This window comes from Sphaerodactylus townsendi, linkage group LG01 (assembly GCF_021028975.2).
Source record: "Sphaerodactylus townsendi isolate TG3544 linkage group LG01, MPM_Stown_v2.3, whole genome shotgun sequence".
NCBI classification, from domain to species: Eukaryota; Metazoa; Chordata; class Lepidosauria; order Squamata; family Sphaerodactylidae; genus Sphaerodactylus; species Sphaerodactylus townsendi.
The window spans coordinates 22,845,110-22,866,115 of NC_059425.1; the positions used below are offsets into that span (position 1 = coordinate 22,845,110).

Below are 21,006 nucleotides of genomic sequence, written 5' to 3' on the forward strand. Positions count from 1 at the left end.
AGCGGCAGATTTCCTCTTGGACATTATCATTATCAATAGCCAGCCATTTATTTTGTCTACTATGCCAATAAAGACTTGATAATCTTGCTCCGGGGCCACCAAGGACGAAGGCTACGAAGAGAAAGCAGAATCCTACTCGTATGCTATTTGGTTTGGTACTGCGTGTTGTGAGGGAAACCTGTCTGGGTGGGGGAGGAGGATAGGGCTTAGCAGGTTTGGCCAGCTCCCTTTTTGTGTGTGTGCAGTAATGGGTGCTTGTGGGCCTGAATGGTGCTAGTCTGTAAAATAGTAGGCAGTCTCCCAAGTTAAAATAAGTGGCATGAGCAATCTGTCAATTGGCTGTCTTTTTGTTTCTAGGTGGAGGGCATGTAAAACTTTTTCAAAGGCTTGTCAAGTAACTGTGTGTGTGAAGTGCTGTCAAGTCATTTCCTACTTATGAGGACCCTGTGGATTAATGTCCTCCAAAATGTCCTGTCTTGAACAGCCTTGTTCAGGTCTTGCCAACTGAGAGCCATGGTTTCCTTGGTTGAGTCAATCCATATCATGTTGGGTCTTTCTCTTTCCCTGTTGCCTTCAACTTTTCCTAGTATTATTGTCTTTTCCAGTGATTTGTTGTCTTCTCATAATAAGATCAAAGTACGATAGCCTCAGTTTAGTCATTATAGCTTCTATGAAGAGTTCAGGCTTGATCTCAATGAGTTCCGCGGGGCCTACAAGACTGAGCTGTTCCACCGGGCCTTTGGGGAGACCGACCGCTGATGGCTCCCCCCCCTTTTTTAACATTGGTGGATCCTGCCGTCCGACCTCCTTTAGGGGATCTGCTAGTAGGTCTTCATCTGTTGTAATTTCTTTGGCATTAGCACGTACTGCTTTTAATGGGCTTCTATTTTAATGTATGGAGCCATTTCTTTAATGATTTATTTAATTAATTCTGATATTTATTGATTTTATTTTGTGCTCTATTTATATGTTTTGTTGTTCACCGCCCTGAGCCCTCCGGGGGAGGGCGGTATACAAGTATAATAAATAAATAAATAAATAAATTTATAGTAATTACAGTTGCTTAACAGAACCAAGCTTCAATCTTATTGTAGAGAATGGAAGGTGTTATTTTAGGAATTAGTTAAGGTTGATGCTTTCTTAAAACATTTTTAGTCATTTGGATATTTTTTAAAAAATGTTTATCTTTGGCTGCATTTAGTGGAATATTTGTATTTTAAAATTACTTTAGGGGTCAGAATATTAAAAGAACCAATTTTTATTCAACTTCCTAGGCTAGGGGGGATTCTCAAGACATCACTATAGGGAGTGACTCTTGAGGCACTCCAGATGTTATGGACTACAGTTCCCATCAGCTCCTTCTAGCATGGCCAATTGGCCATGCTGGAAGGGGCTGATGGGAATTGTAGTCCATAACATCTGGAGTGCCAAAGGTTCGCCACCACTGTCATACACCATAGACAAGTGACTGTGAGTATCCTTGCTATCAGGGTTGGCGGTTCTGTTGATTTACCTTTCAGAAACATCTCTTCAAGATGCTGATCTGCATGAGCTCTGCAGGAGCCTAAATTGCTCGCTGCCCTTTTCAAGGGAGACTTCTTCTCTGTCGCTCATCTGCAAAATGAGGTCTCCTGAAAACCATTTTTTTCCTTTCTTCCCACAGGGTCCTTGATGTTATGCCAAAACACAGAAACAAAGGAAGTTGCTGAGAATCAGTGTAAGTTCTGAGAACAACGGTCTACTCAACACAGGAAGCTCCCTTATCCCTTCTGTCTCAGTGTTACCCACCCTAACAGAAAGCAGCTTTCAAGGGTCTTGAGCACAGTGATGTTTTTCCTAGCTTTTCTTCTTGGGGGGCATTTCTGAAGAGGCCAAGGACTGAAATACAAAAGCGAACCAGAGGGAAATGGCGCCCGGGGAGAACACCTCCTCCAGGCAATCTCCTATGTTGGGCAGGGCCAGGGCGGCTCAGGAGCCAGGGTGGTTCAGAAGGCACCGCAGTGGCAGGGGAGGCCAGGTCCTGGCCTTCCACTGCAGCCTGCCTCCCCACCTGGCCTCCCCTGCAGGCCGGCTTCTGCTCCTCCCCCGGCCCCAGCCTGCAGTGGGAGGGGGGGGGGGGCAGGGCGCCACAGTGGGCGGCCCAGAAGCCGTCCTGCCGCCACGGTGCCCATCTGAACCACCCCGCCCCTAAGCCATGCCCCCGAGAGCCTTGGGAGGGAAGGAGGTGGCTCGGCCGGGTGCCGCAGCAGCAGGCTGGCTGTCTTTAGGCGCCTCCTCCGCGCTGACCCAGCTCTTCCGAACTGGGTCAGCATGGGGGAGGAGGGGGGGAGGAGATTTTGCCCCTGCCGTTGCGCCTGGGGTCATTTGAAACCCCCCCCCCCCGTCTCTGTGGGCAGTATGCCCTGCTGAAATACCATACAGCAGTTTTCCAGGCATTGTCCATGGCCTGTAATTCTACCCATACCACTGACTGGAAGGCTATGACCAGGCTTTTTTAAAAAAAACCAGCCATTACCAGACTGCTACAGCATTATAATATTACACCGATCTATTGCCATGAACTGCTGGAGCAGGCCCTTGGATCACTGGTTGACAGGAAAGTGCAGCCACCTGATCACACGCCCGGGACGGTCTTCCGAAAAAGATCAGGGAAAAGCAGATTTGGGAAAGGGTGTACTAAGAACAGGAAAGGAGAGTTAGAGTGATTATTTCACAATGGTGTAACACCCCTCCCCCCCCAAAAAAGAGCACTGGGATTTGATAGCTGAAACAGAGGAAATAAAGCTGTGTGTGGAAGCAGCCTGTGACTCTGCTGAGTTGGAGGGGTCAGTAGTTCCTGTTTAGTCTCGACTGTTGAGAAACTCCACGTCTGCACCATTCTATTCTCTTTGTACCAAAAGTAAAGAAGTTTGGGTCAACTAGGCATGGTCCGGGTGTGTTCCAGTAGTGCGAACTGGGTCTCTGGCCATAAAACGTCCCCTTATCTGCATCCTGGTCTCCAGAGTTTGCTTGTGGACTGATTCAGCTGGGTCTCCCTGATCCCTTTTCCTTCAACAAGAAATGCTCTTTGAAGCTGAAGTGAGGGAAGCAGCTGAGCAGCGCTTCCCCTTCCTGCTTCAGTATTCTTTGGAACTTTGCTCACTGTTTATGCTCGGACATTGTGGGGTTTTTTCTTCCTTTAATTAACCCCCCCACACACACACACACACACCCTGCCATGCAGTGTATATCTAAGTATGGAGTCAAGGAAAACTCTCCGATGTCATTGCTACTGCATCTGATCATCAGAACAATAGCAACACTAGATCCTCCGCGTGGCGGTGACATAATCATAATCTTGTGTCGGGTTTTGTGTTAGCTGTTATTCCAAAAGGAAGCACAAGACCTCTCCTGCTCATTTCCTGCTCTTCCAGTGTTGTTGTTATAACCCAGTGATGGCGAACCTTTTCAAGACCGAGTGCCCAAATTGCAACCCCAAACCCACTTATTTATCGCAAAGTGCCAACACGGCAATTTAACCTGAATACTGAGGTTTTAGTTTAGAAAAAACGGTCGGCTCCGAGGCGTGCGTTACTGAGGAGTAAGTTTGGTGGTAGTCAGGCCAGTTTTAAAGCAATCCAGTAACTCTTCCAACGTAAGTGCAATCACCCTAGAGGGTTTCTATCAGAAGCAAGCCCCATTGCCAGCAAAACTGCTTACTCCCAGGTAAAGGATCGCGCTTTAGTTCTTCACATGAAAATCAGTGGGGTTTAACAGCACTTAACAGGGTTAACTATACTGCTTCCCCAAAACTAGTTCTTAGTTTTAATGCTAATAATTGAGCCCAGCGGCCCAAGCCAGCCTAGATGTGGGGCACTTGTTCAGCGCGTCTCCACAGAGAGGGCTCTGAGTGCCACCTCTGGCACCCATGCCATAGGTTCGCCACCACTGTTATAACCAGTCAGTCAGTGAAACAACTGGAGCTGGTGGTTTGAGGGAGGCCCTTGCAGATAGCAGGCTCGGTCACCCCACGCATTGTGGGGCCTTCCTTTTGGGAAGGGTGCCCAGTTCTGGGAGACAGGGGCAAAGGCATGGCTGTTCCCAACCGCATGCTTCTCATGCCAACGTTTTTTATGCCGCCCTCCACCTTGCGGACTCAGGGTGGCTCCCAACATTTCACACACATTGAATCAAACCACAGTAGATATCAGTCAGTTCAGTTCAGTTTAACCTTTAATGGCATAAAAGATTATTTACATTTAGACATTTAAATATTGGTATTTAAAATGTTTTCCAAAAACTTAGCCATCGCTATAATCGAGGACTTCAGTCACCCAGCAAAAAAAAACGAGTGGTCTGGAATTTAGAATAATGAAGCCTTGGAAGCAGCAAAGGATAAAATAAAATCATACGCGGGCTGCTATGAAGATGACACTCCAGGAGAATATGGGATATGGTTTCAGGAGATCCACAACCACAACGGCATAGTCTCTGTTGTTTGGGGATCTGAAGGTATCTCCCAGAGGTTACCGCTGATGGGAAACTATTAAGATCTGGAACCAGCAGAGAGGAGTAGCAGCAGAAGAGACTTGGCCAGGAAGAGCAGAGTGACCTGCTGGTGTTCATTTTGGAGGGCTTTTCTCAAAGCCACAGTTTTTAAAAAAAACAGTGTTATTTTTAACAGGGGTTATCTCTTTTCCCTTTGCAAGGCTGCCTAATCTCAAAGGTGGGGTTTAACAGGGTTACCAGAGTTCATCTCTTGTCTCTTTGTCCCAAGAGGTGGGGCTTTTGTCCCGAGAGGTGGGCTTTAATTCAGTCTCTTGAACGCTGCTACATGGCAAGACAATTTTAATTTAATTTTATTTGTTTTTAAATTAATAAGGACATATTTGACAGATAGTAATGCAGATAGCCGCTCCAGGGGGGCAGTGGGACTAAAAGCTTACATCTAAAACATCTAAAACAAATCAGATATGAAGGCAGAAAGCCAGCAGGGGATGGGCTTCCAGTGTTTTGCTCTGAGTGTCACATGTATGATTATCTGCCACTAGACAGAAGTCGTGGGTGTGCCTCGCCAGAATGAGGCTCCTGGCACTCAAGGAACGCGGTGCTGCTCTCTCTAGCCACAAGGTGGCAGACCTGGAGTAGCTGAAAGAGGCAGAGGGTGATATGAATGAGGCTTCTCAGGGACCTAACAGCCGGGTCCCACTCCAGACATCTCTTCAGATGTCATGGAGAATGAAGGCCTTGGGGATGGAGGGGCGCCAGCCCCAGGTGGGGAAGATGCTCCTTTAGATGGGATCCTCCTTAATTGGTGATCAGCTATCCTCTGCACTGAGGATACCCTCGGGGAGGTGGGGGGCCTTTGCAGTGGGTGATCTGGACTACTAGAAATGTAGAGAGTTGGCTTCAGGAGAGGCGGATGACCGTGATGGTGACTTGGCCTGCCTGGTGCGGCGGTTGGGTGGATGTCACGCCTGCCTAGATAGGCTTTTAGACAATGCTGGGGTGGAGCTCACAGGCCAGGGTCCATTAACACCAACGGCTACTGGGAAATGTAGCCGGGAGGTTCTGGAAGCCAAATTTAGCTGCTAGGAAACAGGTTGAAGTCCAGGACCTCCAAGGTGGCATTCTCTGTGAAATGCTACCCGCTCCACGCAGGGCGAAGCAGTGCTTGAGACAGGGTCTCAATGCGGATGAGAAGGGTGTAAGGCAGAGGGTTCTAGATTTGTCAGGAACTGGGGAACCTTTTGGGCAAGGTAGGCCTGTACAAACGGGATCGGCTTCATCTTAACCAAAGAGGGAACCATGGTTGGCTAACATAAAAAAAGGGGCAGAACAGCTTTTAAACTGATCACTGGGGAAAGCCACAGGAGCTGAGGTGACTTCGTTCGGAATACAGTATCTATGGGGATGCAGACAGAGAGGAGGTTTTTCTAAATCAACCATACAAGCGAAACAGCAATGCATGTGACAAGGGATAGTGTCTACAAAAGACTTGCGGGTAAAGTATACATCAATCCCAGGTTAAGGACAGAGACAGGGTATACAGGTGTCTCTATGCTAATAGAAGCATCTGGACCCAAATGGGGGAGCTAGGAATACAGAGTTTTGAAGGAGGACTTTGATATAGTGGGCACAGAGGAGACATGGTGGAATGAGGAGAACCAGTGGGATGCTGTTATACCCAGGCTACAGGCTCTATATAGGAAGGGATAGGACAGGGCGATTGGGGGTGGAGTTGCTCTTACATCAAAGAGAGCATAGTATCAAGCATAAAAGTTAGACAATGGGAGTTGTCTCACAGAATCACTGTGGATATCAATACCAGGTGTGAAGGACAGTTTAATATTAGGAATATATTATCGCCCCCTGACCAAAGTGCACAAGAGGATTCTGAGATGGAAAAAGAAATTAGAGAGGCCAACAAACAAAAAATGGTAGTGGTAATGGGTGATTTTAACTATCCCCATATAAACTGAAAATGCATGTTCAGGTCATAGTAAGGGAGAGAGCATTCCTGGATATGCTAAATGACTGTGGCTTAGGAGCAGATGGTCAGGAACCAACCAGGAGAGGAGATCCTAGATCTAATTCTCTATGTAGACCCAGGACCTGGTGTGCAGGAAGTCAGTGGTTGTTGAGCCGGATAGGGAACAGAAGCACCACAATGCTAGTCAGATTTCCAGTATCTCATGTAACAAGGGCAACTACAATGTAGTTAGCATTCTACCAGAAAGGGAAATTTATCAAAGATGAGGGGGGGATAGTGGCGAGGAAGCTGTAGGAAAAATCAAGAGAGTCAAATGTCCAGGATGCTTGAGGTTTAAAACACAGTAATAAAAGCTAGCTGGAAATGCGTTCCACAGGTTGCAGTGCCGCAGCACCCAGTCCAAAAGAAAGCCACCATGGTTATCAAGAGGCCGGAGGTACCATTAAAAGAAAATGTCTCTTTAGAAAAATGGAAGCCCAGCTTTAATTGATGAAGAATATGGAGAGGGTTATACAAAATGGTGGCAAAAGAGAAGCAAGTTAGTCTGTAAGGGAGGCAAAAAGCGATTACGAGGAACGATGGCTGTAGCCACATCAAGATCTCAGCAACAAACAAGTTCTTCAAGTACATCAAAAGCAGGAAGCCAGCAAGGGAAGCGGTAGGCCCAAGTAGATGACAAAGGAACAAAGGGTAAAAGCTAAAAGATGGCAGGGAGATTGCAGAGAAGCTTGGAATGAATTCTTTGCATCTGGTCTTCACTCCAAGAGGAGGTGAGGAACATCTCCCAAACCTGGAACCAAGCTTTAGGAGGCGTAATCCGCCAGGAACTAGCTAAGATAGTGGTAGACAAGAAAGAAGTTCTTGGCAGCCATTGATAAACTGTAAATGTTACGCAAACTCCTGGCCCAGATTGGTATTCACCTAAGAGTTCTTAAAGAGCCTGGCATGAAATTGCTGATCTTCCCACTTTAATATGCAACTTATCCCTGAAATCTGTACCCATCCCTGAAGACTGGAAGATGTACAGTGTCACACCAATCTTTAAGAAAGGATCTAGGGGGACCCGAAATTACAGGCCAGTCAGTTTGACATCTGTTCCTGGTAAATTAGTAGAATCTATCATTAAAGATAAAAATTATAAAACATGCAGAAAAAAGCAAGACCTGCTTGAGAAAAGAGTCAGCATGGTTTCTTGCAGAGGCAAATCCTGTCTTACAAACTTACTTAGAGTTCCCCTTTGAGGGTGTAAACAGGCATGTGGACAGGAGTGAACCGGGTGGACATTGTCTACCTTGGATTTTAAAGAGCTTTTGACAAAGTTCCTCACCCAGACTGTTGAGAAAACTCAGCAAATGAAGGAATAAGAGGGGAAGTCCTCCCATGGGATTAAAAAAACTGGTTGAGAAACAGGAAACAAAGAGTGGGTGTAAATGGGAAGTTCTCAATGGAGAGATGTCGGGAGTGGTGTCCCCAAGGCGATCCGGCTTTGGGACCAGTGCTCTTTAACCCTATTCATAAACTGACCTGAAGTAGGTGGGTAGCTGGTGGCCAAGTTTGCAGATGATAAATTACGTAGGGTGGTGAGAAGGATTAAGTCCGCGAAAGAGTCCATCCAACACGACCTTGATAAATTAGATGAGGGGTTTGGGAATGGTAAATGCAGTTCAATGTAAAATGTGCGTGATGTACATAGGGCAAAAAATCCGCAAACTGCTACATGACGCTTACAGGGTCAGTGCTATCAGTCACAGACCAGGAAAGGATTTAGGCGCCTTAGCTGATAGTTCCATGGAAATGTCAACTCAATGCATGGCAGCTGTGAAAAAGGCAAACTCTATGCTGGGGATCATTAGAAAAGGAATTGATAATAAAACTGCAAAGATTGTCATGCCCTTTATATAAAGCAGTGGTGCTAATCGCGACTTGGGAGTACTGTGTCCAGTTCTGGTCACGTGATCTCAAAAAAAAGGATACATGGAGGAGATAGGAAAAAGTGCAGAGAAGGGCAACAAGGATGATTGAGGGACTGAGCACCTTCCCTATGAGGAGAGGCTGCATGCTTGGGGACTCTTAGTTTGAGAAGAGGCGAAGCTGAGGGGGGGATATGGATTGAAGTCTATAAAATTATGCATGGGTAGAAATGCTGACAGAGAGAAATTTTCTCTTTCACAATACTAGAACCAGGGGACATTCATTGAAAATGCTGGGGGGAAGAATTAGGACTAATAAAAGGAAACACTTCTTCACGCAACGTGTGATTGGTGTTTGGAATATGCTGCCACAGGAGGTGGTGATGCTACCAACCTTTATAGCTTTAAAAGGGCTTGGACCGATTTATGGAGGAGAAGTCGATTTATGGCTACCAATCTTGATCCTCTTGATCTGAGGATTGCAATGCCTTTAACAGTCCAGGTGCTCGGGAGCAACAGAGAAGGCCATTAAGTGTCACATCCTACATGTGAGCTCCCAAAGGCACCTGGTGGGCCACTGCGAGTAGCAGAGAGCTGGACTAGATGGACTTTGGTCTGATCCAGCTGGCTTGTTCTTATGTTCTTATGTTCTAAGATGTGCTAATATAAATAAACGACGTTGCTTAATGGATGACAGAGATGTGAGATATTTGGCTCTTTCTCTGTAGAGTGGCTGTGTTCCAAGGTAGCAGGGGGAGCATACAGCTGCCTTGGTCGGTAAAAAAAGGATGCCTCGAGCATCCCCAATCTTTCCCGGATTTGGTTAAAAATGTATAATTCACTGCCAATCCCAACACTATCCAAATCAATCCCTATAGTCCTGATTTTGTCCTCAATGACTTTGAACCAGCCAAATGGAAACTTGTCTTTAAAAAGGTTTACGTTTATGTCACCACACAATAGATATCATTTTAAAAACCTAATCTAAAATTCCATGTCGTGAATTCGAACCCAAAGCCGAAAGGGAGACCAGATGATGGAGAAACTGCCTCAACTGTACGCCTGGTAGAGCAGCTCTGTCTTATAGGCCATGCATCAGATCCCACAGAGCCCTGGTTTCATTGGACAGAGCATTCCACCAAGTTGGGGCCAGGGCCGAAAAAGCCCTGCCTGCCTCTGAAGGTGCTGAGAGAGTTCTAAGAGAACTGTGAGTAGTCCAAGGACCCCCAACAGGCTTCATGTGAGATCTAGCAAGCCTTTATTGGCATAGAGCAGTACAACAATAATAAAAACAGATTAAAAAGCATATACAATACAGGATATACGTTAGACCTAAGGAAATCCACCGGCATTTAGTAATTTCCAGGAGAAAGTAATTTCCAGGAGAAAGTCGAGGCTTCATGTGGAGGAGTGGAGAAACAAAACCTGATTCACCAGATTAGAGTTCTCTTCCCTTAACCACTACATCATGCTGACTAGAAGAGGAGTCTGCAACCTGCGGCTCTCCAGATGTTCATGAACATCTGGAGAGCCGCAGGTTGCAGACCCCTGGGCTAGAACTTCCCCAAGGCTTCCAGTGGAGTAGTGATAGATGTCTCTCCTCCGCTGTCTGGCCTCCACTACAATCTGTGAAGTTAAAAAAGGAAGAGGCTTCGCCATGAGAAGGTCATTGAGGAGAAAATCATTTGAACTGTTTAAATAAGGAGACCTTTGACTTGAATCTGTCCGCTGTAATTGAGCAGTTTATAAACGGGGTCTGCATGCTGGGGAACAGTTAACTTTTGTCTTGGTATCATTTCCTCAGTTGCAAATGTTTCTCCCAGATACTGCTTTGAACCCCCCAGAAGGAGAAGGGGTGCCCATATTTGCTGGCTTGTTTTCTTCTGGAAACTTAGAAAGAGCCAGAGGAGGCATCTTGAAGCAGTAAATTGATGGGTGGTGGTGGTAGATTAATCTCTCAGTCCCAAAGACCTCTAGTATCAGGGTAATGTATCCTGCAGGAAACCAACACAATGCTACACTTGATAGAGGAGGAGTAGGAGGAGGAGTAGTTTGGATTTATATCTCCCTCCCTGTAGGAGTTCCCAAAGGCTTACAATCTCCCTTTGCCTCCCTTCCTCCCTCAAGCAACAACACCCCAGAGGTGAGTGGGCTGAGAGATTCAAAGCTGTGACTAGCCCAAGGTCACCTAGCTGGGATGGTGGGAGTGCACAGGCTAATCTGAATTTCAGATAAGCCTCCAAGAGCTCAGGGGAGTGCAGAGCTGGGAATCAAAACCCGTTCCTCCAGATTAGAATGCACCTATTCTTAACCTACTACCACTGCTGCTCTTGGCAAATCTATTTTGTTTTCCCTAACCATTTTGGGGCCAGCCTGATACCCCTGAAAATATCTAAACAGTAAAGATTGTTGTTCATTTGATGTTTAATAAACTTTTTTTTTTGTTTGTTCACAAACTACACCTCGACACACGCTACTACACCTCCGCTTTTGTATCACTGCCTTATGTTATTGAAACTGTATTACACCTTCTTATATTGCCCCTTCTGCAAATTGATATCAGGGACAAAGTTCTCAATACATTTTAATCAAAATGAAAGGGTTTTCTGTTAAGAATAAGGCATCGTTGCTACTTTCTAGTCGTAACCTGCCATAATGGATAAGGTAGCCACATTGTTTATAAGACTTTGAGAATCTAAGCTCTAAGTTTGCCTGATCAAACCTGTGAATAAATTCTGTTAATATGACAATGAAGGGTTGTGGTTGTTGTTGTTCGTCTTGTAGTTACCTCTCATGCTGGGACTTTGATGGAGTTGTCATTCCACAATTATTTCAAGGCCAGATTTTATTTTGTGTACAGGGTTTCTGCAATACACTGTCCTAATTCGGGATGCCTCTTATGCCATTTCTCTTGTTCTTTCACAAATTTAGTTGTGGGCCTGCCGTGTACCTCAAGTTGTAGAAGTGGACAGGGTACACCATCACGCCTGGAATGGGAGATTCCAGGGATCCGTACCACAGACTTCGTACCACGTGACAAGCTGACAGGTATGTGGCTGCTTTGGTGGCAGTGGAAAACTCAGCTTTTTAAAATGGGAGGATTTCTATAAACTGCAACTTGTTTCAAACTAGAACACAGTATCCAACGCAGTTCCCAACTGCTGTCTCTTTCCTGTTACCCACTTGTTTCTCCTCGATGTCTCTCTCTCTCTGCCTCAATGGGCCCAATCCCAGCTTTCTTTTGCCTCTATATTGGAACAGGAGATGTTTTAGAATATTCCCTGAGGCTTCACCTTGTCTGCTAGAAATATCCAGTTGGAAATAGCTGCCTCCCTCACAGGATAGGAGAGCTGCCTCCCAACCAGGATACCTGCTTCTATTTCTGAGATGGCAAAAATTCCAAAGTGCCTGCCTGTAGGCAGTTGCGTAGCTGCTAATGGGTGATTCTCTGTGTGTGTGTAGATGCCTTCACAATCAGCTTAAAACTCTGAGGTTAAGTGCAGTGAGCCTGGACAGAGGCCATGTTTAGATTCTCTAACAGAATCTCTTTTTCTGCAGATCGCTACAAGGACCAAGGCAAAATTCTATCCAAATGAGCTTTACCTTGAGTCGGGTCAAATTCAAGTAAAGATATGGGGGCATACACCTGTCAAGTTGTTGGCAAACAAATGGGCTTACTGAAAACACTGTGCTAATTTATCAGCCCAAGGTAGGAGTTAAAGCAGAACCTTTTAGAACTGCTCTATCGTGACAGTATCCTGGCACTCTTTGTCTCTGGGGAATAATTTGCACCATGAATTGACCACCCTTCAGCATGTCAGCAATGAAATGGAGATGCTTCATAATTCCCTGAATGGGTGCTTTTCAGCCTGCATACCTCTATTTCATTGCTGAAGGCTACATTAATATACTCAAACAGCACATTTGACAGTGTATCAGCAGTGGTGGGATCCAAAATTTTTTTTTTCCTGTTTAATTTTTTATTTTATTTCCAGTTATGGTTTACAAATATTCTCAATTCATTGTACATAAAATAACATTGTTGTATCAATTTTCCTTAACATTATCATTAATACATAAACTTTCAAACCTATTGTTGAGGTTTAAGAGTCCATCCTGTCTGTATTAAATCCATAACTAAAGTTCTTTAACTAAATATTATAGTATAGGGACTGTGAAAAGAGAAGATCTGAGAAGAAGGAAGAAACAGAAGAAGAAGAAGAAGGGAGGAGAGAGATAAGAAAAGAAAGAGGGTGAAATAAAGGGGGGGAAAGGATAGATAAAGATACAGTCAATTTGTGGACTTCCAATTTGGTCGCTATTTCAAGATTTTTATTTTTTTTTCCTTTTTCTCTCTTGAATTTTAAATTTGATTATCAACCTTCTCTTTATTTTTTCTCTTGTTAAGTTTTAAATTATTATGTCATAATCATTAACACTGCAAATATAACAATATATTCTTATATTCTTTCTTTTGTTGCAAAAACTATTAAAGGTTGGTTTCCATAAATCCAAAAAAATTTTCTCTGTTGTCTTATTTCTTTTTAAGATATCTCGATAGTTTGTCGTAGTTGCATATTCTGCAAGTTGTTGTAGCCAGTCCCTCTATAGAGGGGAGTTGAAGATTTCTTCCAGTTTTCAGATATTGATTCCTTGCCACTATCATATACAATAATAATAGTTCAGATTTTTTTCCTAAATTAATTTCAAATATATTCAATAGAAACATCTCTGCACATACACAAAATCTATTTTCATAATTTTTTAATCATCTTATATGTTCAGTCCAATACTCTGAGAGATTTTCACATTCCCACCAGAGGTGTATAAAAGTCCCTTTTTTGATTTTGGCATTTCCAGCATTTATCGGAACAGTTTCTTATAAATTTTGCCAATTTGCTGGGGTACATATACCACCTGTGAAACATCTTATGATAGTTTTCTGTAAATTAGCTGCCTTTGTGAATTTTTATTCTCTATCTATGTTTTTCCCAAGTTTCCAAATTTATTTCTTTTTCAAATCATATGCCCATTTTATCATACAATGTTTTAGATTTGTTCATCAAATAGTTCATGGAAGTGTATGTTTGTATAATTTTTAATTATCCTCTGAGATCTGCTCATAATTTTTTTTCTAGTATTGATTACGACCAAATCCTTTACTGCTATCTAGTTTAAATTTCTCCTTCAGTTGTAGAAATTGGAACCACACATTCTTTGTCCATCTATTTTATTTCTTTGTCTTCTTTAACATAAATTTCATTTCTTTTAATTAACTCTTTATATCTCATATTGTTGTATTGTTTTTCCGTTTCATTTTAATCGCCTAAATGGTGCTATCCAACCCGGGTTGCCTTTATATTTTTTTCTCTTTTATATTCTTCCCAGATCTTAAATATTGATTTCCTATTTGATGTTCCATAAATATTTTATATTCCTCTTCCCTTGTGCATACCAAACGTAAAGTACACCTAAAAAAATAAATCAATTCCCTCTAAATTAAGTAATTCTTCTGCCTTCTAACACCATCCAATCTCTAAAACCAAAGTAACCCTGCTGCTTTGTAATACAATTCTAAATTAGGTAGGCTCCAATCCCTCCTTTAACATCACACTATTACTTTTAAAACTAATTCTGGCTCCCACCTTTTCCCCAAATAAATTTATTTAGATCTTTTTACATTCTTTTAAAGAATTTTGTGTATTTCAATTGGTATTGTTTGAAACAAGAAATTCATTTTTTGCCAGAACAAACCATTTTATTAATGCTATTTTCCCCTAATAGCCATAGATTTAGCTTAGACCATTTTTCCATCTTCTTTTATTTTTTTCCCATTCAGTTTATAGAAGAGCTTTCAAATAGTAAAATATTATGTTTAACAAATTAACTCCTTAAATATTTTATTTTATTTACCACTGTATAGTTTAATTCATCTTTTTTTTGTTTTTCTGGCTTATGTTAAAGACCATCATTTCTTTGTTTTGGCTTTTTGAGACAACAAACCTGTTTTATCACCAAATTGTGCTATTTGTATTTTCAGTTCTTCTATTGTTTTTTTTAGGGCTTCTAAAAATAAAATAAATCGCCTCCAAGTAAGTTTCCCAATTTAAATAATTGCTTTTTATCTCTTTCCACATTCTTATTTTTTTAAATTTAATAAGAAGGGTTCTAAAGATAAATAAATAATAGTGGCTAAAGGGGTATCCCTGTCTAGTCCCTCTTTGAATATCAAAGGGTTTTAGATATTTCCATTTATCTTTTATTCTGGCTTTCCCTCTTGTTTTTGATAGATTGTGCTAATCCACCTAAAATTTTTCTCCTCACATTAATTTCTGTCAGTGTTTTTCATATTTCCAACTGAGGCTAAGCCAAAGGCCTCTTTCTCGAGGCTCATGAAGACCACAACAATGCTTGTTTACTATTCCTTTATGCAATAGTTCAATCATGCATGGTCATTCTTATGCTATTTCTTAATTGTTCATTCGGTAAAAACTGCTTTGTCTTTTACTAATTATTTTGTTTAATATTATTTGAATCTTTCTGCCAAAATACTTGTAAAAGATCTTATAATCGTGAAAGTATGGTGAGAGATAGGGTCGATAATTTTACATCAGTAAGATCGTGAACCTCTTAGGTATCACTGTTATTCTGCCTCCGCCACCATTCTCCCAAAACTTTTTGTTTACTTATTTCCCTTTTATAGTTATAGCTGTGATTCGGTGGCTAATTGCTCACCAAGCAGTTTTATATAATTCATTTGTTGCAACCGCCTGGGTCTGGAGATTTTAGCAAGTTTTGATTTTTATGCTTTTTTGAATTTCTTCAATCAGAATCTCTTGGTTTAAGAATTTTGCTGTTCCTTTGTCTAATCTTGGTAAACCGCTCAGTATAATCTGTTTGTATTATTTTTCTTCTTTTGTGTATATAACTTTTCGTAATATTTTGTAAAACACGAATTATATCCTCCTGAGATCAAATGGTTTCCCCATTTTGTATTAAATTGATTTTTATTCTGAATTTGGTGTCTGATCTCCAGGCCATCCATTTGCTAGCATTTGTGCTAGTTTGTTCAAAGTTATTTAATTTACAGGATTTTTGCACTTCTGCTCCATATCTGCTGTATATAATACTGTTAGTTGGTTGTCAATCTATTTTAATTTCCTCAACAACTGCACATCCGTGAATTTAAGGATGCATCATAATTTATCCACATATCCATGACTTTTACTATCTCTTCCTCTTTTAAGAGATATACATTCATCTTTCCAAATTTTGTTTATATAACGCTTTCAATGTCCAAATTAAAGGTTTATGGTCAGAAAAATAACTTTGCTTCTATATTAAATATTCTGCATACAACCACAAGGCACTAAATCATGTCTATTCTAGAGAATGAATTGTATTTTGGCATGAAATGTATATTCTCTCATGTTCGGCTCATCAATCTCCATGTATCCTTCAGTTCCAGAAAATCTAAGGTACATCAGGTAGTTTGCCCCTCTCAATGTTTTCCCTTTGGGATTTGTTTATCTGATCATACCCGCTTAAATCTCCCATCAGACCTATTATAATTGACTCCTGTTTTTTCTAGAGATGTCCGTAAAATTTCCTCTTTGTTCTCAAGTAGGGCCAGATAATTCATTACTAATATTTTTCCCCTTCCAAATTATTTCTAAACCTAAATAATTCCTCATCATCTTGAACAATAATTTTGGTTGCAATTTTTCTTTAACATAAAATACAATCCTTTTTTTTTTCTTTTTTTTTTTTCATGATTGGTTGAGACAAAACAGACCCCAATTTCAGAGTTTTGTATCAGTTCTATGTCTTCTTTGTCTAATATATGCTCTGCATACATATTAAATCAAAATGTTGTTCTTTTTTTTAAATTATGAAAGTCTTCTTTTTCCTCGCTATCGAACCGTTGATGTCTTAGTACGCATATAAATTTGTGAATTATATATGTATTTTTAACTATCCCAATAAATAAATAAATTAATAAATAAATTAATATACACTCTACTAAATGTTAATAACATTTATCTGGTCAAAAAATCCTTAATTTTCTCACATACTTTGGCTTAAGGCATTGATTGTAGTCTCAGAGGTTTCCCTTTTGTATTTGAGTTTTAGTCCTTTCTACTTCTTCCCATCTAAATGAGATATTTTTCTCTTAAAATTTGTCAAAAAATTATAATTCTCCTTCTATTCAGGATCCAGATTGGTACCTCCCTTCCAATATTATAAATGTCCCTAGAGTCTATTTTCTATCCCTTTGTTTTGAGTCTCTTTTAATTCGTCCTTGTTTCCAGGTCTGAAAAGAAAATTAGTACATCTCTACCTTCTTGAATTTCTCATTTCCTCTTGTATTTATCCAGATAATTCTATCTATATCATCTTCATAATGTCTTCTATTTCATAGAAATTTGCAACATGTATAGTCATTTCTTTCCAATATCTCTCTTTCTCTGCACCCTTTAAATCTTGTGGATGTTTCTTTGGACCTAACTCCAGAAGAGCACATTGTTTCAATAGTCTCCTGTAGTCAAGCAAATTAATTTTCCTCCTACTTTCCTAGTTTAGTATTTCTTTGTTGGTCACTTTCCTATAATGTCTCTACTCTATGTTTTGTAATTTTGTCTCAAAACTTTGGTCTAGTTTTTATTTCAGTATATCCAGCCCATCAAGTTTGGTGGACTGTTTCCTTCTTTCATTTGCCATCATTTCTAAATAGCTGATCCATTTTATGTTCCATCTCTGGTTTGTCTCACTTCTATCTGGGATATCGTTCTTCGTGTTAGCTTTAGACATTTTATTTATGTCTTATCACTCCTACATCTTTCCTGTCTCTTTCACTATAATTTTAGATGTTATTTCTCATATTGGTCTGAACACCAGCAAATCTTCAATTCATCTTCTGCTCTCTGTTCTCCGGCCGCCTCTCCCCCCCTTGTTTCCACCTCTCTACATTTCACCTGGTGTTGTTTATTTTCCTCTTCTCCCGATGTCTCTCTCGTCTCTCTCCCTCCTTCTGTTCATCACTCTATGTACCACTGTTCTCAGGTATACTCTATGCTGCATACAATCCCTTCTTAAGGCTCCATTGCTGCCTTTCCGGCTTATTCACGATACATTATGCTTTTCCTACCGCTTTTCAACTGCTTAGCATTACACGCACCCAGCTCGGACATCCCTACAGCCAGTTCTTCCGCCTTATCTGTGCCATGCTGTATACCAACCACTTCTCAGATCACCGTTTCTTACAGTTAACTATCGCTTCATGCCTTTCCCCTTTTAAATCTTTTACGTTTATATCATTCGGGTGCCTCTCCTTAGCCTTGTACACAAGACCTGCATCCATGCAGTCTCAAGACAGCCACGATCGCCCCCCACTGCTCTGCTCAGTTCTCACTCTCTTTAGTACCACTTTGAGTAAGCCGCTTAGTTTTAGTTAACCGTAAGTATTTTGTCAGTACACCTTACTTTCCCAGTCTTTCTCTTTACTGCCCACTTGCTCTGTATTAAGAATTTAGTACAGTTAATTTTGCCAAGTTCTGATGTTCTTAGAGTATTGGTAGAGCTCTGGGTTGTGCTGTTAACTGCCACGTATTATTCTGGCCTTTACCATAGCGAGGTTCCTCCATTGTGGGCTCTCAAGGTTTCTCTCCCAGTGGACGAGTAGTGAAGATATTCTCCTCATTCCTCCTTCTTCCAGAGGAATACCCTTCCTCAAACACCGGGTTTTTGGGGCTGAGAGCTGGTATATTCACTTTTCCACTCTAGCTAGCTGCAGCCTCCTCGACAGTCTCACCTTCCTCCCTCGGCCAAGCAACCGGAAGTCCGGGATCCAAAATTTTAGGTTCCCATGGTGGTGGGATTCAAAATAGTGTATGTGAGCCAATGGGCCATGGGCACGATGGGGCGCACAGACATCTGGGCAGGGCATTAATAATTCTGTTACTGTAAAAAAACCTACTGTAAAAAAAGTTCATAATTTCAATTCGGTATCTTTCGTCCATAATTTAAACTCATTATAAGTCCATCATCTAATTGCCAACAGGAAATAACCATCATAATTGACCTCATTCACAAATAATGTAATAATTTCTCAAATACTAATTTTGTTTCCTAGAAGTCAAAAGAAGATACTTTCCTTAAACAAGGAACTTTTCCATATTTCTAAACATGTTTTTAAACAGCCCCAACAGGGAGAATTATCCGCTTTTCTACCTTCGCTAACCAGCCACATGGGAAACAACAGGACTTATGAGTTTCGACTCCAATGGAATTTAACGAAAAAAGTAGACCCAATTAGTAACCCCCTCTCTGCAATAATAATAAATAATTAGTAACCCACTCTCGGGAACTGGTGAGAACCTGCTGGATCCCACCTCTGTGTATCAGGCTCATGGTCCAGGATGGATTTGTGAGTTCCATTCCTGGAGTGAAAATTGGGGCAGCTTCAGAATATTGAATGGAATTGTACTGACTGTGAAAAATCATGGCACATGCCACTCTAGCCAAGCATCTGGACAATCGCACTAGCTCAGTCTGGGTGTAGTGGTTAAGAGCAGGTATCTCAATCTGGGAGAACTGGGTTTGACTCCTCAGCCTGCCATTTGAGCTGTGGGAGACTTCATTCAGGAACTAGATTATTTGTGCACTCCAACATACGCCAGCTAGGGACCTTGGACTAGTCACAGTTCTTTGGAGCTCTCTCAGCCCCACCCACCTCACTGGGTGTTTGTTGGGGGGGGGGGAAGGAGATTGTAAGCCCCTTTGAGTCTCCTTACAGGAGAGAAAGGGGGGATATAAATCCAAACTCTTCTTCTAAACTCTTCTTCAGTGGTTTAGAACTGAATGATTTTCTGTGTGATCTATTGAATAGACTTTAATTTGAACCAATTCGGTGATTGTAACTGTTTCTGTACAGTGATTGTGAACTATGGCGTACGCATGCTGGATTTGAGTTTCTAATATAGCGGTGATAAGATAAAACTATTCAAGGCCAGAAAATTCATCTGGGTATTAACGTTTCTGTATGATTCATTTTTGGAGCTTGCTTTCTGTAATATCTTACAAAGTTAGACAGCAGTGTGCTGCACACACCGACCCCCGCTTCATGTGTCATAGTGCATTAATTGTCAAGCTTGCTTCCTGTGGGGGTGGGGAGACTGTGCTCTGTGTGAATTCTTGTGGTTGCTGGTGGCCAGGTGAGCTCTCTAATTTTTCTAGTGCCGGCTTCGTGAAGGCCAACTGCTTTCGGTTCTCATAACTGTGTCTTTGCTTCCGAAGGAGGGGAGCAGCAATGTTAGATCGAGGGAAACAGCCTTTCGAACCGTTCCTAATCTGTCTTTTGCCTGCAATAAAGAAACCTTGGTGATCATACAAATGTCTTCATTGTCTGGACAAGTGGATTTTGACATTAATATACTGTGACATTGCCTGCCCATTAACAGCTACAATGATATTGGGAAAGAGATCCTGGGAAAACAAAATGTATTTATTTATTGGCATTTATTTATACCCTGCATGTCAATGAGGACCCAAAGAGGCTTACATCATTTTTCTCCGTTTTATTTTTTTCACCCTGTGAGATAGACTCAGTTAGAGCGACTTTTACACTCCAGATAGTTATTATGGATTCATAATTTATCAGCCCTTTCGCCAGCATGGACAATTAGCCATGCTGGCAGGGGCTGATGGGAATTGTAGTCCATAACATCTGGAGTGCCAAAGGTTCGCCACCACGGGACTAGGCTGAGGGTGTGTGACTGGTCCAAGGTCCCCCAGGTTAAGAGCAGGTGCACTCTAATCTGGAGAACCGGGTTCTATTCCCCGTTCTGACACTTGAGCTGTGGAGGCTTATCTGGTGAACCAGATTAGCTTGTGCACTCCAACACATGCCAGCTTTGCAGTGACCTTTGCTAGTCACAGTTCTTCAGAGCTCTCTCAGCCCCTCCTATCTCACAGGGTGTTTGTTGTTGTGGGGGGAGAAGGGCAAGGAGATTGTAAGCCTCTTTGAGTCTCCTTACAGGAGAGAAAGGTGGGATATAAATCCAAACTCTTCATCTTCTTCCGTGGAGAAGAACAATGTAAGCCCCTTTAGGTCACATCAAGGAGAAATGCTGCGTATAAATAAAGCAAGTAAATAAATGACTGCCACTATTACATTCTGCTTTCCCACAGCAAGAGTGGACCTGGGTCTTCCAGATCTTGTCAACGGTCAAATCACTATAGCATGTTGGCTCTTGTGCCATGCTAGCAGGTTCAGAATATATCTCCAGAATACAGGAGAAAAAAAAGGCCACATACGTGGACAAGAGCAGACAAAGTTCAAGCTTGGAAAATTCTATTTAACTCTTCTAGATCCTTGCATGTTTTGAAGTTTGCTTTGTTAGGCTGGTTGTAATGGAATACCACCAAGCGTAACCTGCTCCTTCAATTGTTGGGAAGTGAGAATTGAGACATTTTGTATAGCACAGGGTCTGTTCTATACAATTAGCCATTCTGGCAGGCTGATGGGAATTGTAGTCCATGAACATCTGGAGAGCCGCAGGTTGCAGACCCCTGGTATAGAACATCCCCCGATGAAGCAAACTGCAAAATGCATAGGGATCTAGA

General features: G+C 41.8%; 1 protein-coding gene across 1 annotated transcript in view; it reads left to right on the plus strand.

Annotated features, from left to right (window-relative positions):
- The window catches only part of F11R (F11 receptor), a 69,216-nt gene that overhangs the window by 34,284 nt on the left and 13,926 nt on the right, over positions 1 to 21,006 (plus strand). The window contains 2 exon segments of the mRNA XM_048504352.1: positions 1,664 to 1,717; positions 11,314 to 11,430. Of these exon segments, the coding sequence (XP_048360309.1) occupies positions 1,664 to 1,717; positions 11,314 to 11,430 (171 nt within the window).